This window comes from Lepus europaeus, chromosome 4, assembly GCF_033115175.1.
Source record: "Lepus europaeus isolate LE1 chromosome 4, mLepTim1.pri, whole genome shotgun sequence".
NCBI lineage: Eukaryota > Metazoa > Chordata > Mammalia > Lagomorpha > Leporidae > Lepus > Lepus europaeus.
Window position 1 is genome coordinate 164675909 of NC_084830.1, and position 18947 is coordinate 164694855.

Consider the following 18947-nt stretch of genomic DNA (forward strand, 5'->3'; position numbering starts at 1 on the left):
GGAGCTCTGGCCTGACCCTTCTGGGGAGGAGGCATCCAGGAGGCAGGGGGCCCCAAGCGCTGCTTTTCGTAAAGAGCCCCTCCCAGGAACCTGAAACCAGAGTCCCTGCTCGGTGGTTCTCTGCTCTTTTTCCTCAGGGTTCCCACCAGTGCGCCCTGAAGCCCCTCTGGGGACAGAGGTCATGCTCCAGGCCTGTCAGGTGGGAGCAGCACACCGGGCCCCTTCTGAGGGGCTGTGACGCACGCCCCGGCTGGGTTCTGACCTGGTGCTGGGGGGCTCCTTTGCACCCTCAGTGTCTGTCCTGTCTCTATGGCCTGCCCCACATGGGTGAGCCCCAGGGTCCGCCCCCAGCCCCCAGCAGCTGCAGGTGCCCTCCCTGGCTGGACCTCTGGTGCACAATGTCTGGCCGTGGCCTTGCTGCGCCCAGCTCACCCTCACAGCCAAGCTCCCACAGGTTTCCTGAGCCATTTCTCTCTTGAGAGCCAGTGGCACGGTCAGGGTGACCGTCGGGCTCCGAGACGCGGCCATGCTCAGACTGATATCCACCCCACCCAGAGAAGTACTTCACAAGCTGAGGAAGCCTTAAAGCCGGGAGAAACCATACTGGCAAAGTTCGGGGCGTTCCTCCTGGGGGCACTCAGTGGCGCCAGCCTCTGGAGGACTTCTTGCCATAGACAGCGGATCCTTGCACGTTTTTCTTCTGCAGACACAAGTGTGGAAGATAACTCTGGCTTGACACTCACCCACACTTCCCTCCACAAAAACAAGTCACATGTAACACGCGGGGGTGCTGCTCCTGGACCTGTGTCACACCTGGAAGCCACTCCCCAGCTGTCCTGGAAGCAGGCCGGGCACAGTCGCAGACCAGCCCCACCCCACAGCTCAGAGACCCCACAGTGACAGCACAGAGGCCGGGGAGGGGGGGAGGCAGGCAGTGACGCCACTGGCTGCTGGCATCTTCTCCAGATGGCCACAGGCACCTGTCGGTGAGACTGTCCTGGGGCAGCCCTCACGGCCGAGCAAGCATGGGAACCCCATACACTGGCCCACTGAGATGGTGGACAGAGGCTCGCACCCCGCCTGCAGTGGGCGGCCAGGTCTCACCCCCCCACCACCCCCCCGCACACTGAGAGTCACTCAGCCAGGACCTGAGCTCCCACCGAGGGCCCGACTTCCCGCCCTGAAGACGCCGAGCGTCCACGAGAGTGCCGGGTGTCAATGGTGCTCCTTCCGCCCTCCCAGCCCTGCTCTTGCTCTGCCCATACCTCCCCCGCTCCACCTCCTGACTGGGTGTTCCCAGGAGCTTCCCAGGGCTCAGCTCCGGCTGCTTCCCAGGCCCCAGCCATGACCGGGGTAAGGCGCTAACACAGCCTTCCCGCCGAGACTCCCAGCCTCTGGCTGCTGAGACCCCAGCCCCAGGCAGGGTCCTGCTCGACTCCACTTGCCAGCGGCGGATTGCTGTACATCCTGTGGGAGAACTCGGGCTCCAGGGTGATCACCTGGGGGGTGGGCAACAGCACCCAGCCCCTCAGTGCCGCTCTCATCCGCCCTCCTCCCTCCCTCCCTCCCCCGTGCAGCAGCTCAGCTCTGAATTGTGGGTCTGTGACAGCAAGGCAGAAAGGCACCTGTGAGAGCCGCGTAAGGCAGGGGCGGATGAGCAGGCCAGCCCTGACGAACTCGAGGTTTCTGTCTTGGCAGAGGAGCCCAGCCCTACAGCGAGCTCTACGACATGCAGGCCCCGGCGCGCCCCGGCGCACCCCTGCACGGTGAGGCCAAAGGCACTCACCCCCACCTGCCCCATTTCTCCTGCAGGCGGGCACCTGTAACAAACTCAACAGAAACACCTGTGCCCTTTGTCCAGCTGGCTGGGCTCAGTGGTCTCCACGACAACCACGAGGCTCCAGCTGACCCTGGACATGGCTTGTTCTGGGCCAAGCCGCTCCCCTTCATGCTCTCCCAGACCTCAGCCAGGTCCGACGTCCACCTGACCAGTGACCGGTCGCTCGTCTCCAGCATGACCAAGGTGACCTTGCCCACACATCCACAGCACAGAGATGAGCACCTCCAAGGGGCTGACGGCCGAGGTCACCAGAAGCCAACCCTGAAGCCGGGGGGAGCTGGCCGTCTCGCTCACCCAGGTCACAGGACCTGGACACTGCATGGATTGCGGCAGGTTTTCCCAAAGGCTGGGAGAGACGGGGTGCTGGAGGCACAGTGACAGCACGCGGGTCTCCCCAGACAGGCCGGGGGTCCCCTCATCAGGACAGAGGCCTTCAACCAACTTCCCCTCAGCTTCCCCGACCCTGTTGAGGTTTTCCTGTGAAACAGTGGCCAGTCAGGAGCTCAGTCTGGACTTGAATTAGGTACCCCCGAAACCAGCAGACGGACAGCCAGCTCAGGAAACGCGCTAGGGCTTCACGGCTGCTCCAGCGGGAACCTGCAGTTCCCTCTCACTGAGCCGGGACTTACGCGGCTGCGTGGCACCTACCGCAGCCCACACGGCGGGCTGACTGGAGATCTCCGCAGTTACACTGTGGTGGAATTCTCCCGTCAGTGCCCCTGCAGGTGCAAACAGCTCCTCCGAGGCCCAGGAGCTCAGCAAGGGGCTCCCGCAGCTCCTGCTCAGCCTGGGAGGTCAGCGGCACAGGCACGCGGACGAGACGCCAGCTCAGCCTGGGAGGGCAGCGGCACAGGCACGCGGACGAGACGCCAGCTCAGACTGGGAGGTCAGCGGCACAGGCACGCGGACGAGACGCCAGCTTGTTCAGGGTGGACTTCCTGTCCATGCCTGGGCCCAACCGACACTGCCTGAAGTTCCCCTCCTGTGCTCTGGGCGACGAGGACGGCAGCCGTGGCTGCGCCTGGTCAACGGCTCACACCAACACTGCCCAGAGCACACCCAGCCGAACGGCGGGCCAGGAGCTCGTGGGGAAGACGCCGCCCGACACCCAGACGGCCTTGGGAAGCTGGGCTGCCGCCGTTCTTCCGCCTGCAGGGTCACAGTTGGAGAGGGCGCCCACAGCATGCTCTACTGGTGCTCACTACATTTCAGCCTGGCATTTCCAAAACCCACTTTGAGCAGGAAACTCAGTGTTGGAGAATCTGAAACACAAGCTGGGGAACACAGATCCAGAAAATGACTCTGACTCTGATCTTTGGAGTCAGGAAACAGAGCAAGCAGGACACAAGGGAGACCCCAGGGGACACCCTGGTACACCCGTTAGGACAGAAACAGCCTGCTGACAGGCAGGACACGTGGAGGGCACGTCAGCACAGAAACAGCCCGGTCACAGGCAGGACACGTGGAGGGCACGTCAGGACAGAAACAGCCCGGTCACAGGCAGGACACACGGCTTGCATACTGGGTCATGGGACCAAGCTGGGGGCTGGGGCAAGGACAGGTCTGTGCAGGTGGCACGGCCATGATACGGCCAACCACGGACAGGAAACTGGCAGAGCTGCCATGGCTGGGGTCTGCGGTGCTGTAAGAGCCGGCCAGAGAGCCTTGTGAGCAGAGCTGCCTTGGGCAGTAGGTGTGCACAGACAGCAGCTCAGGAAGCACCACCCAGTTCTGAAGTGGGACTTCCAGAACACACAGCCACGAGTCGGGTGCGTTCTGTTCTGTCTGGAAGGTCCTCAGCACGGGCTCCGCTGCAGGAGCGATCTCCTCCAAGGTGTTCAGGGGACGCCTTCGCGGCCGGAGACGGCCGTGAAACCCAGGTCCCGAGTACCTTCAGGACCAGGAGCACTCGGCTGCACGAGTGCCACCTCCCCATCAAGAGCTGACCTGGAAACCCAGGCCGCCCGTTTCTCAGCCAGGGACAGGCACCCTGGCAGGCTCAAGCCTCTGGTGTGAGGAGACAGAGGGTGCCAGCCCGGCCTGTGCGTGGGCCAGGGGCAGTCCAGCACGCCACAGATCGACACGGCACACCCGGGCTCAGGACCGGTTCCCCACGCACACAGGGAGCTTGCAGGTTAAGTGGACGTAAGACGCAGCAGCCTCAGAGGGGAGGGCGGTGAGGGAGAGAGCAGGGAGCACATTCTGGGCAACATGGTGGCGCAGGCCCAGCCGGCTACTGCCGGGGATCTCGGCTCACGCTGGTGGCAGAGGCACCGTCCCTGTCTGAGGGCAGGGATGCCCAGGACCACCCAGCGCCCACTGGAGCTGCCCAGAGATGCACCTACCAGAAGCTGGGAGGAAACCTGTGTCCTGATCATCACATGGACCATGTGCCACATTACGCCCTACACATGAGGACAGGAGCCAACAGCACAGACCACACAAGCACTGACCATGGGGATGGGAGCCTACAGCACAGACCACACGAGCACTGACCATGGGGATGGGAGCCTACAGCACAGACCACATGAGTACTGACCACGGGGACAGAGCCTACAGCACAGACCACACGAGCACTGACCATGGGGATGGGAGCCTACAGCACAGACCACACGAGCACTGACCACGGGGATGGGAGCCTACAGCACAGACCACATGAGTACTGACCACGGGGACAGAGCCTACAGCACAGACCACACGAGCACTGACCATGGGGACAGAGCCTACAGCACAGACCACACGAGCACTGACCATGGGGACTGGAGCCTACAGCACAGACCACACGAGCACTGACCACGGGGATGGGAGCCTACAGCACAGACCACATGAGTACTGACCACGGGGACAGAGCCTACAGCACAGACCACACGAGCACTGACCATGGGGACAGAGCCTACAGCACAGACCACACGAGCACTGACCATGGGGACTGGAGCCTACAGCACAGACCACACGAGCACTGACCACGGGGATGGGAGCCTACAGCACAGACCACACGAGCACTGACCACAGGGATGGGAGCCTACAGCACAGACCACACGAGCACTGACCATGGGGACTGGAGCCTACAGCACAGAACACAGGAGCACTGACCATGGGGACTGGAGCCTACAGCACAGACCACACGAGCACTGACCACGGGGATGGGAGCCTACAGCACAGACCACATGAGTACTGATCACAGGGACAGAGCCTACAGCACAGACCACACGAGCACTGACCATGGGGACTGGAGCCTACAGCACAGAACACAGGAGCACTGACCATGGGGACAGAGCCTACAGCACAGACCACTTGAGCACTGACCACGGGGACAGAGCCTACAGCACAGACCCACAGGAGTACTGACCACGGGGATGGGAGCCTACAGCACAGACCACACGAGCACTGACCACGGGGATGGAGTCTACAGCACAGACCACATGAGTACTGACCACGGGGATGGGAGCCTACAGCACAGACCACATGGGCACTCACCCATGGGGACGGGAGCCTACAGCACAGACCACACGAGCACTGACCACGGGGATGGAGTCTACAGCACAGACCCACAGGAGTACTGACCACGGGGATGGGAGCCTACAGCACAGACCACAGGAGCACTGACCACGGGGACTGGAGCCTACAGCACAGACCCACAGGAGTACTGACCACGGGGATGGGAGCCTACAGCACAGACCCACAGGAGTACTGACCACAGGGATGGGAGCCTACAGCACAGACCACACGAGCACTGACCACAGGGATGGAGCCTACAGCACAGACCACAGGCGTACTGACCACAGGGATGGGAGCCTACAGCACAGACCATACCAGCACTGACCACAGGGATGGGAGCCTACAGCACAGACCATACCAGCACTGACCACAGGGACAGAAGCCTACAGCACTGACCACACAAGCACTGACCACGGGGATGGGAGCATACGGCACAGACCACACAAGCACTAAGCCACAGGGACGGGAGTCTATAGCACAGACCACAGGCGTACTGACCACAAGGATGGGAGCCTACAGCACAGACCACAGGAGCACTGACCACGGGGACTGGAGCCTACAGCACAGACCACATGAGCACTGACCACAGGGACAGGAGCCTACAACACAGACCATACCAGCACTGACCACAGGGACAGAAGCCTACAGCACAGACCACACGAGTACTGATCACGGGGACGGGAGCCTACAACACATACAACTGACCGGGGGATGGTAGCCTACTGCACAGACCACACGAGCACTGACCCACAGGGACGAGAGCCTACAGCACTGACCACATGAGCCCTGACTACAGGGACGAGAGCCTACAGCATGGGTTGTGAGCCACAAGCTCACGGGGCAATAATCAAGTCACGGCATGTGGTATGCAGCCAGCTGAGAGGAGGCCCAAAGGCCACAGCTACACAGAAACTTGTGTGCAACCAGGGGCCTCTGCCGGCTGAGACTCCATTGGCTGACCCAGGAACACCTCTCCAGAGACTGCCACGTTACTTTACACAATAATAACTGACAGGCACCACAGGTGGGAGCCTGGAGGGCTGTGTGCTCTGGATCCGGCTGCCCCATGGCCGCGAGCACAAAGGAAGCGCAGCGACGCGAGTGTGCCGACCGCGGCCTCTCGGGCATCGCCTGCCTCAGCAGGAAGCTGTGCAGCCAGAAACTTCCTGAGCTCTCCGTGTGTTCACCGAAAACAGCAGCAAAACATCTACGCCTCGCAGCCATCACCAAAGCTCCCCAAGGCCAAGAATGAACCTCCTTCCTACAGACGTGCACAATCACTGTTGCGAGCGGCTCCCTCTTCCGTTCTAAATCAAGCCAATGACAGCTCTGGGGCTGCATCGGGGAGCGGCCACTGTTAGGGAATCCCAGCCTGGCTCATCCCGACATAACCAGAGTAACGCTCACCACCGTTACGCACGTCCTGTGTGCTGGGGGCAGATTCCAGAGACGATCTCCCTTCCATCGTCACTAGGACACCACGAGCTGGATGTTCTTAAACCCAGGCCACAAAGAATGCAAGACTGAGCGATATCCTGGGCCGCAAGGCGGTAGGCGGGCCCCTAAAGTCAGCCTGTGTGGCCCTGGAGCCCAGTGAGCAAGGAGTTCTCCCAGACTCCACCCCCGGTGCTCCTCCCAGGCACGGATTTCACCGTGAGATGAACGCTCTCTCCTCCGAGAGGCGAGACTCGGCTGGAAACTGCCTCTGAGCTCTGGAGCACCGATCTCCGTTTCCAGTACTGCAGCAACACCACAAGTGACACGAGACCAGCCACGCTCGCCAGGCAGCCGTGTGGCCCCAAGGCGCCTGCTCCTGGGGAAGAGGGGAGCGGGATCCGAGGGGCAGCTTCTGAAACAGCGGCTGCTGTAGCACCCGTGGTGCTGAAGAGCTGTGACTCCATTCGGCTCAGCAAAATCTTGCCCGGAGTCCCTCGCCGAATCTGCGCGAACACTGGCGCCTCCTCGGGTCTGCCGAGTCCCCGGTGCAGCGTTCAGCTCAGCACCTTCAGAAGTTCCGTGGCTCAGTGGCAAGGCCCCGCTGGTTACCGGCACCCCTGCTCTCGTCTGCTGTTCTGTCAGCTCCTCCCAGGGCCCAGTCCTCCACCCGCGGCTCAGGAAGATCCCGCTCGACCTCAACATCCGCCAAATGCCCCATGAACCGGAGATGCCGAAAGGCTCACGTACCAGCGGAATCCACAGCCCTGCTCCACCGACCCTTGACTCTGCCCTCAAGGAGCCCACGGCGCCAGGAGAAGGTGTGAGGGGACCGCGAAACACCACCTGCTGTGGATCTGGAGCTACCGCAAAGGAACAGGTGGGAAACAGGCCACCCACCAAGACGACCAGGGCAAAGGCCACAACAGGGGGGGGGGGGGGCCTGATGGCTTCTCCAGGACAAGGACATGAGGCGGAAAACCACCAGACAGGCAACCAAAGTAACGCACTGTAGCCGTTTTCCTCCTTCGGTCACTCCAACCCTGCCAGAGCTCTTGCCGGGACGGCAGCCTGCATGGTTAATGCCCGTTCCTTTTCTCATTACGGTAAGAAGCCGGTTCTGCCGCCGTCCGCTCCTTCCTGGAGCTGCAGTCCTGTGTCACAAACTTGCTGATCTACCCCGGGCGCCGAGAGACGGCAGCACGCCAGGGCGCCCACGCGGGAGAAGTGCTCACGCGGCTGCACGAGCTCTGCATTTCACTAGGCTTTCCCAAAATGTCGCAGTGAGGATGCTCACATTTACTGACATGCTGGACACGGCCACGGCCACGTGTTCAGTAACTGTGCCACGTCCCTCCCACATAGGCACAGGCACACCCCCCCACATGTACATGCACATACACACATGCACACACACACATACGCACGCACACATGCACACCCCACACATGCACACACACATGCGCACACATACATGTGCACACACATGCACACCCCACACATGTACACGCACATACACGCACGCACACATGCACACCCACACATGTACACGCACACACATGCACACACATGCACACACGTACACACCCGCACACATGCACACACATACATGCGCACACACATGCACACCCCACACATGTACACACATGCACACATGCACACCCCCACACATGTACACACACGCACACATGCACGCACACACATGCACACCCCACACATGTACACACTCGCACACATGTACACACACATGCACACACATGCACACCCCACACATGTACACACTCGCACACATGTACACACACATACACACACGCACACATGCACACCCCCACGCATGTACACACACGCACACCCCCACACATGTACACACATGCACACACATACACGCGCGCACACACACACTTTGCTGCTGCTGTCATCTGCAGACAGGATGACGTGCCTGGGCTGCACGGTAACAAACTCGAATTCTTCGAAACAGGGCCATCCACACGTAAACTGCGTGGTGTTACACCCACATGTAAGACCAATGCTAGCATTTGTCTTACCATAATTACACCCCAGTTTCCCACATGGAGACTTCCTGAGCCACAAGACTGGGTTGTCCAAACCTGACAGTCTCTGTATTTCAGTATTGAAGTTTCCGATGGCTGACTGCCACGGGCTCCAGGACTTGTCCGTGGGAGCCGGTGGCTTTCCTGTGGCCCTGTGGGCAGGCACAGCACCTGCAGGCCTGGTGCCTCACAGCTCTGCTGAGGAAATCAGTTACTGCTGAGTAAGCCAAGGTTTTCCGGAACGTTTCAGCCATGAGACCGGCACAGAATGAAATCTGAATAAACTCTCACGATCAAAGGACCGGGTTATCAAAGAAGTAACTGCTCTCAACCCGCTGCTTATAGAAGGACACACCTCACAGTGAGAGGCTGTGTACGGCAAACCCACAGCCAGTGTCATACTGAAGGCGGAAGGCACGGACGCATTCCCCTTAGGTGTGGAACAAGAGGATGCTTGCCTCTACCACTCCTGCTCGGTGCAGAATCAGAAGCACTAGCAAGAGCGGGTGGGGGTGGGGAGCAGAAAGCATCAAACTGGAAAGAGGGAGTCCACACATCAATGTTTGCGAATGATAGGAGAACCCTACACCCACCCAACAGCATTAGAACCGATCGGCCAACTCAGTGAAGTCACAGGTACAAAGTTACCACCAAAGAGCTGCCCGTGCACACACCAATCATGACCTCGCTGGATGGAAAATCAAGAAAGAAACCCCACTGACAAGAACTACAGAAAGTTAAATATTTAGGAATAAATTTAACCAAAGTACTGAAAGATCTCTACAACGAAAAGTACAAAACACTGTTCAAAGCAATCAAGGAAATAAAAAATTGAAAATATTCCTTAGTCATGATTGGAAAAATTAATATTGTTAAAATAGCCACACTGCTTAAAGCAAATTAGACTCAATGCAATTCCTATCAAAATATCACGACATTCCTCACAGAAGTAGAAAATGATCTTAACATTCACACAGAATCACAAAGACTCTTTATAGCCAAATAAAGCAAAGCACAGCAAAACTACACACCACAAACCAAAGGTGAGAAGTCACAATTCCTGATGTCAAATACCGAGCTACGGTCATCAAAACAGCATGGCACTGGCATAAGAACACTTAGATCAGTGGAGCAGAACAGAGCACCCCGGAGTTAATTCATGCACTGACGTCAACTGATGTTTGAGGAGTTTGTCAAGAACATTCACTGGTGAAACATCCTCTGGTGAATACATTCTCATAAATGATGCAGGCAAAACCGGATGTGTGTGTGTGCGCGTGTATAAATTAAACTCGGTCCCTATCTTTCACCATATACAAAAATCAACCCAAGATGGATCAAAGACATAAATGTAGGATCTGAGACTATGAAACAGAAAACAGGGGAAACACTTCCAGACCTCGGTGCCAGCAGTGGGTTCCTGGATAAGACGCCAACAGCACAGGCAACAAAAGCAAAGCCAGTGTGGCATTCTACCAGACTCAGAAGCTTCCGCACAGCGAAGGAGGTAACTGACAGGATGCAGAGATCCCACAGGCTGGGAGGAGATACCTGGCAGCCGCCTCCGACAAAGGCTTAATATCCAGAATGCACCACAACGCAGAAACTCAGCAATAAAAACCAGTCCAGAAGTGGCAGGCAAAGGACCTGAACAGAGATTTCCGAACAGAAGAAACACAGAGGGCCAAATGAGAAATGCTCCACGTTACAAACCATTAGAAGGATGCAAATGAAAACCACAGTGAGGCATCGCCTCGCCCTGTCGGAATGGCTGTCATCCAAAAGACAGCAGCAAAGGAGGACGTGGGGAAGGGGGGCTCCTGTGCACTGCTGGCAGGAGTGCAAATCAGAGCAGCCGCTGTGGGAAGGAGCCTGAAGCTAGCATGGGAGGGGTCGGCGTTGTAGCCTAACAGGTAAGGCCCTCGCCTACAACACAGCATCCCAGGTGCCAACAGTTCATGTCCTGATGTCCAGGCCGCTTTATTTCTGATCTAGGCTCCCTGCCAACGGCCTGGGAAAGGCGGCAGAAGATGGCCCAAGTGTCTGGGCCCCTGCACCCATGTGGGAGACCTGGAGGAAGCTCCTGGCTCAGCCCTGGCCATTATGGCCATCTGGGGAGTGAACCAGTGGATGGAAGATTCTGTCTCTCCCCATGACTTTCAAATAAATAAATAAATGTGTAAATTATAAATATATAAATACGTAAATTAAGAAAAAAAACTAGAAATGGAGCCGCCTTTGATCCAGCAACACGCCTACTCGGTATGCATGTTTATTTCTCAGAATTTTACGTTATCTTTTCACTTTCAAAATATTCTCAATTGGGCTCACAATTTTTTTTCACCACCAAGAACACAGAACCAAGTCTAAAATGCCTCGCTTGTGGCAGCTGCTGCTTTCATAAAAAGTAGATGTTTAGTATGAAATTGCTATTTCATAAAATTTTTCATAAGCTCTAGTTCAGATAAATTTTAAGGCCAGAAGAAATTTGACTGAAGGGAGAATCCCAAACAGTGTGCACCACAGGATTCCCGCACATCCTGCAGCAGGAGCCGCCGCCTGCACCAGACGGGAAATTCAGGCTACACAGCTTCGCAGCAGCCGGCGCCCCGACACTCCGGCTTCAGGGACGTCTCCTTGTCACTTCGCGATGTTTTACGTCCAGCGGATGGTCTCCAAAGGGCCCTCTGTTTCCATGCAACTGAATGCCTGCTGCTCTGTGCTCTTCCTCAGCACACAGGGCTCTGCCAGACAGCGCAGCGCGGCCGCCACCTTAAGGGAAAACCCCTCGGCCCAGACAGGGCCTCCCTCGGCTTCGGAACGTGCGCCACGTCACAGCGGGTTCTCAGACACCCGCGCAGTTCACACACACTTTGACCAAGGCACAGTGTGCTGTCAGAGTGCTTTGGCTTTTGGAGTGGAAACCCCGAGAGAACGCCAAGTGCAAGCAGGGGGTCAGGTGTGGGGATGCTCACTCCAGAGGCCAGCCCAGCCACCTGCGTCTGCCCCACTCCCCCGTCAGCAGAGGGCAGCAGGAGGGACTCCTTGTCCCCACAGAGGCATCCCCGCCCCTCGTACGGCTGGGGCGACCTGGCATCTGGAAGCCTCGGCCGTGTGGGAGCACCGGACTCCTTTCCCAACCACAGACATCATTCTCTGAACAGCGGAACGTAACACGCGGGCAGCATCGTCAGAGTTCACGCGAAGTTCGCAGGGTGCAAAGCTCTCGAAACTCATGCAGAGCTTTTTTATGATTTGCCTTTCCCTGGACTGTGCGTGCGTGTGCGTGTGCGTGCGTGTGCACACAGCAAGATTCCCCCGCCAGCTCTAACACGTTTCCCCTCCCCTCCCCCAGCTAAGCCCAGATCCAGCTGCTGCTGGAGTTATGCGGTGCCCAGCAGACAGTGCCCCCGGGGGCTGCGCTGTTGCGACCGCCGGCCGTGCGTGGCACCTTTCCGGCCCCTGCCTGTCCAGGCCACGGGTCCCCTAGAGACGCCAGGATATAAGGAAATCGACTTACTGTTTTCTTTAACACTTTGAGAGCATAAGGCTTCTGGGTCCCCTTCTGTTTGCATCTGTACACAATGGAGGTAGCACCCCTTGAGGGGGAAAAAGACAAAAAGAGAATGTTATGCTTTGGACACGAATTCCAGGGGAAAGCTCGCAGACGTCTCTGTTACCTCCTAACTGACGAGGGTTCTAAGCTCGGCTACAAGACAGGCCCCACTGTCAAGGGTGCTGCTTCCCCACAGCCCCAGGCAGCCGGTTCAGAACATCCCTGGACTGCCCGTCTGCTCCCCTCCTGCCCCACCCCAGCGAGAGAGACAGCTGCACTCAGAGTCCCACACACCTGCTGCATTCCGAGGGCTGGGGCGGGGGAGCTTGTTTCTCCGGGGGAACACAGACTCGGGGGACACGCCCCCCAGGAAGCCCCGGCAGAGGTGAAGCTGGGTGCCCTGGTGGCTCAGGACCACCCACACCTCTACTTCACGGCACGGGAAGGGGAACCCGTGTGCCCTTCCTGGGGGAGAACAGTACGGAGGGACCAGTAGCCGCCTCCACATCCTGGCAGGGCGACCAAGATGATGGCACGGAGAAGTGGATGGCACGGCCCAAAGGGACTCGGCTCAACACGAACCCAGCGAGTGGGGGAGGATAGAGACGGAGCCCGATAGGGTAGGGGATTTCAGGCGGTGTCGGCCTGCCTGATGCCAAGGACGAGGCCAAGGGACCCCGGAGACGGACGCAGGTGCGCAGCCCTGGAATCCAGGTGGGCACAGAGGACTGCAACCACAGAACACATCCCCGGGGACGCAGGCACAGCACAGGGTGCTGCTTGTGGGGAAGACTGTATTCTGCTTGTGACAGCTTTGGTGAGCAGTGAGTTCCCATGAACCAAAGGGTCTGAAGACGGAACACACGAGGCAACACAGCGCTCAGGGTCCCGTAGCAGCGCGCTGTGGAGAGCAAAGTGGGCAATACCACCCCACGATGGCCAGCAGACAACGTGGTCATCCCACCTCCCACTCGACAGCGCCCAGGCCTCAGGACCATCCCACCTCCCACAGGACAGCGCCCAGACCTCAGGACCACCCCACCACCAACACGACAGTGCCCAGACCACAGGACCATCCCACCTCCCACAGGACAGCGCCCAGGCCACAGGACCATCCCACCTCCCACAGGACAGCGCCCAGACCTCAGGACCATCCCACCTCCCACTCGACAGCGCCCAGACCACAGGACCATCCCACCTCCCACACGACAGCGCCCAGGCCTCAGGACCATCCCACCTCCCACTCGACAGCACCCAGCTCACAGGACCATCCCACCTCCCACACGACAGCGCCCAGACCTCAGGACCATCCCGCCTCCCACAGGACAGTGCCCAGGCCTCAGGACCATCCCGCCTCCCACACGACAGCGCCCAGACCACAGGACCATCTCACCTCCCACACGACAGCACCCAGCTCACAGGACCATCCCACCTCCCACACGACAGCGCCCAGGCCTCAGGACCATCCCGCCTCCCACAGGACAGTGCCCAGGCCTCAGGACCATCCCGCCTCCCACACGACAGCGCCCAGACCACAGGACCATCTCACCTCCCACACGACAGCACCCAGCTCACAGGACCATCCCACCTCCCACACGACAGCGCCCAGGCCTCAGGACCATCCCGCCTCCCACAGGACAGCGCCCAGCCCACAGGACCATCCCACCACCCACACGACAGCGCCCAGGCCTCAGGACCATCCCACCTCCCACACGACAGCGCCCAGGCCTCAGGACCATCCCACCACCCACACGACAGCGCCCAGGCCTCAGGACCATCCCACCTCCCACAGGACAGCACCCAGGCCACAGGACCATCCCACCTCCCACACGACAGAAGCACAAGGGGTCCCAAGGGGCCACCATGGAAAATCGTCCACCACCACAGGAGACAGCCTGGAAGAAGGGGCCAGGTCCGGGTACTTACACCCGCCCCCGCCCTGCCCAGGGGGAGGGAGGATCAAGGAGCATCCGCACTCAGAGCAGGGGGCTGGGGAGGGTGGGTGGGGCTGAGTCAGTCCTGCAGTCTCTGGCAGAGGAAAGCCAGGCGGACGCCCCCTGCTGAGTTCCGGCAAACACTCACAGGCAAGACAGGGCTAGTCCTGCTCAGACTGCTCCAGAAAGTTCAAGCGATGGGAACAGGTCTGCCCTGGCTCTGTGAGGCCGGCGTCTCTGGACACCAACACCAGAGGCACACCGAGGGAGAGCAGGTGCCAGCACACCGAGGGGGACCAGGTCTGCCCTGGCTCTGTGAGGCCGGCGTCTCTGGACACCAACACCAGAGGCACACCGAGGGAGAGCAGGTGCCAGCACACCGAGGGGGACCAGGTCTGCCCTGGCTCTGTGAGGCCGGCGTCTCTGGACACCAACACCAGAGGCACACCGAGGGGGACCAGGTGCCAGCACACCGAGGGGGACCAGGTGCCAGCACACCGAGGGGGACCAGGTCTGCCCTGGTCTGTGAGGCCGGCGTCTCTGGACACCAACACCAGAGGCACACCGAGGGGGACCAGGTGCCAGCACACCGAGGGGGACCAGGTCTGCCCTGGTCTGTGAGGCCGGCGTCTCTGGACACCAACACCAGAGGCACACCGAGGGGGACCAGGTGCCAGCACACCGAGGGGGACCAGGTCTGCCCTGGTCTGTGAGGCCGGCGTCTCTGGACACCAACACCAGAGGCACACCGACGGAGAACAGGTGCCAGCACACCGAGGGGGACCAGGTGCCAGCACACCGAGGGGGACCAGGTCTGCCCTGGCTCTGTGAGGCCGGCGTCTCTGGACACCAACACCAGAGGCACACCGAGGGAGAGCAGGTGCCAGCACACCGAGGGGGACCAGGTCTGCCCTGGCTCTGTGAGGCCGGCGTCTCTGGACACCAACACCAGAGGCACACCGAGGGAGAGCAGGTGCCAGCACACCGAGGGGGACCAGGTCTGCCCTGGCTCTGTGAGGCCGGCGTCTCTGGACACCAACACCAGAGGCACACCGAGGGGGACCAGGTGCCAGCACACCGAGGGGGACCAGGTGCCAGCACACCGAGGGGGACCAGGTCTGCCCTGGTCTGTGAGGCCGGCGTCTCTGGACACCAACACCAGAGGCACACCAAGGGGGACCAGGTGCCAGCACACCGAGGGGGACCAGGTCTGCCCTGGTCTGTGAGGCCGGCGTCTCTGGACACCAACACCAGAGGCACACCGAGGGGGACCAGGTGCCAGCACACCGAGGGGGACCAGGTCTGCCCTGGTCTGTGAGGCCGGCGTCTCTGGACACCAACACCAGAGGCACACCGACGGAGAACAGGTGCCAGCACACCGAGGGGGACCAGGTCTGCCCTGGCTCTGTGAGGCCGGCGTCTCTGGACACCAACACCAGAAGCACACCGAGAGAGAACAGGTGCCAGCACACCGAGGGGGACCAGGTCTGCCCTGGTCTGTGAGGCCGGCGTCTCTGGACACCAACACCAGAGGCACACCGACGGAGAACAGGTGCCAGCACACCGAGGGGGACCAGGTCTGCCCTGGTCTGTGAGGCCGGCGTCTCTGGACACCAACACCAGAGGCACACCGAGGGGGAACAGGTGCCAGCACACCGAGGGGGACCAGGTCTGCCCTGGTCTGTGAGGCCGGCGTCTCTGGACACCAACACCAGAGGCACACCGAGGGGGACCAGGTGCCAGCACACCGAGGGGGACCAGGTGCCAGCACACCGAGGGGGACCAGGTCTGCCCTGGTCTGTGAGGCCGGCGTCTCTGGACACCAACACCAGAGGCACACCGAGGGAGAACAGGTGCCAGCACATCGAGGGGGACCAGGTCTGCCCTGGCTCTGTGAGGCCGGCGTCTCTGGACACCAACACCAGAGGCACACCGAGGGAGAACAGGTGCCAGCGTTCTCCACTGAGGGGCAGCCGGCCGATTCCTCCACAAGTCCGAAAGGCCACTCGCCAGGACCAAGGGGGCTCTCCTGGGGCACAAGGACGGGGGACAGACCGTCTGACCAACTCGGCAGACGCAGAAAACGCACACACGAAACAACACGCAGCGGGCAGGCACGGAAGGCTGGTTCCTCGCCACCAGGGAGGCCGCGTGCGCCAAGCCCGCCGGGAGAAGGCAGGCACGGCCTGAGCCGAGGGACAGGCACGGCCATGCTCAGGACGGGAGCACAGTGAGGCTCCCACACCGCGGGCGAGAACCCCCTGACCTCACCCCGGGTCCTGCCCGAGGGAGGCGAAGCTACACTCGCACACCCACAGCCTTGGAAATCACTGACAGTCACAGGGGCTCCAACACCCCTCCACCGTGAAGCGATTCACCACCAGCCCCGCACCCAGAGGCCTGGGCGGGGCCCAAGTGGGCCAATCTCCAGCCCAGCGGCGTCCTGCACACAGGAAGCACACGACGTTCTCCCGCACACAGGAAGCACACGAGGTTCTCGCAGACACAGGTGTGCAGGAGTGGAGTCTCCCAGGGCTTTCCGGGGGCTGTGCGGCTGGGGAGGACCGAGAACAGCTGCATGGGACCGTGGCGACGTTCACACAACCACCTACTTCTGTGAGGGCAGCGACACGTGCGGCAGAGCAGGGAGATACGTTGTAACATCCATCACACCGTAATACAAATCCAGCGCCCCAACCGGGACTAGAACCCGGGGTACCGGCGCCGCAGGTGGAGGATGAGCCTAGTGAGCCGTGGCGCCGGCAACAGTTAACTTTTGACCCAGAAAGAACAGTTGTACAGCAGTGCCGCCCATTTCAAAACACACAGAAGGGAATCACCACAAAACGGCCTGAGAGGCAAAGGAAGAGGGGAGGTTACGGCGGAGGCTCTGACACCTGGGGGTCTGCTCCGCTAGGGCGAGGGCACCAGGGCGCGAGGGCCCCCTCTACCCGCTCACAGCCCCGCCCCCTCTACCCGCTCACAGCCCCGCCCCCTCTACCCGCTCATAGCCCCGCCCCCAGCCCCGCCCCCTCTACCCGCTCACAGCCCCAGCCCCGCCCCCCAGCACTGCCCCTCTCTACCCACTCATAGCCCCGTCCCCAGCACTGCCCCCTGCACCGCCCCCCCAACCGCTGACAGCCCCTCTACCCGCCCCCAGCCCCGCCCCTCTACACGCTCACAGCCCCGCCCCTCTACCCACTCACAGCACCACTCCCTCTACCTGACAGCCCCGCCCCAGCCCTGCCCCCTCTAATAGCTCACAGCACTGCTCCCTCTACCTGACAGCCCCGCCCCCTCTCCTGCCCCCAGCCCCGCCCTCTACCCGCCCCCAGCCCCGCCCCCAGCCCCGCCCCCTCTACCCGCCCCCAGCACCGCCCCCAGCCCCGCCCCTCTACCCGCTCACTGCACTGCTCCCTCTACCTGACAGCCCCGCCCCCTCTACCTGCTCACAGCCCCTCTACCCGCCCCCAGCCCCGCCCCTCTACCCACTCACAGCACCACTCCCTCTACCTGACAGCCCCGCCCCCAGCCCTGCCCCCTCTAATAGCTCACAGCACTGCTCCCTCTACCTGACAGCCCCGCCCCCTCTACCCGCCCCCAGCACCGCCCCCAGCCCCGCCCTCTACCCGCCCCCAGCCCCGCCCCTCTACCCGCTCACTGCACTGCTCCCTCTACCTGACAGCCCCGCCCCCTCTACCGCTCTCAGCACGTTCTCTAACAAGGTGACCAAGAGCACAGAGCTCACTCCAGTGGGAGCTCTCTTCCGCGCCACGGATGAACACACAACCACTGCTCTCCCACATTCTGAGCAGCCCTCTGCTTTCACAGCGGCCTTCTTTAACTGAAATTCTGGGATCATATTTTCCAGCTCTGGCCTCTTTAGTATAATTGCTTACTTAACAAGTCAAAACCATACAGCAGCGTATTTCCCACTCCAGGGAAGAGACCGTGTTCAGGGCTGCAGTGTGTGCGTAAGGCTTCTAGGGCAGGCGCACAGGAAAGCCGCCGTCCCTTGTGTACACAACACGTGTGCAACGCACTGCACACACACGTACCTGGCCCCGTGTGTCAACCTGGGGCTGTGAGGCAAAGCTCCAGGTACCGCCCGCATTTGCCTGCACCCCAGAGACCAGCACCTGGCCCGGGAGGGCTCCGTATCCACGGGGAACCGGCTTGCTCTCCACGCCCAGTATATGTGAAGCAACGGCCGCCCTTCCCACCACTCTCAGGAGCGGGCTTTCCGTCTTCCCCTTTGCATAACCTCACCCCTCTGCTCTCCTCCTCTGCCTTCTTCTCCCAAAGACAGAGGCGCTGGTGTCATTTTAATTTTTCCTCCAGAAGAAACCCAGATGGGTTGAGCTACCTGTCTGCCCACGAGCTGAGAGACAGACACCCCATCCACGTATTCGAAGGCCCGGGCAGACATCAAACCCGATTCCAAATAAGCCAGGATTCACCTCAAGGTTTCAGAGCACGACGGGGAGGTCGCCCGAGGTTAAGGTGACTTAGCTTCAAGGCCGTCCTCCATCCTCCTGTCCAGAGGCGCTAGAAATCAGAGACAGCTTTCGGGGGCATCAGTGACCCTGGGGTCACAGCAAGAGGAGCGGGCTTCCCTTGGCACAAAACCCACA

At 60.6% G+C, this 18947-nt stretch overlaps 1 protein-coding gene across 1 annotated transcript in view; it reads right to left on the reverse strand.

Moving 5' to 3' along the window:
• CAMK4 (calcium/calmodulin dependent protein kinase IV) overlaps positions 1-18947 on the reverse strand; it is a 190768-nt gene that overhangs the window by 85613 nt on the left and 86208 nt on the right. Inside the window, exon 2 of the mRNA XM_062189967.1 lies at positions 12344-12422. Coding sequence (XP_062045951.1) covers positions 12344-12422 — 79 coding nt within the window. The remainder of the gene's footprint in view (positions 1-12343; positions 12423-18947) is intronic.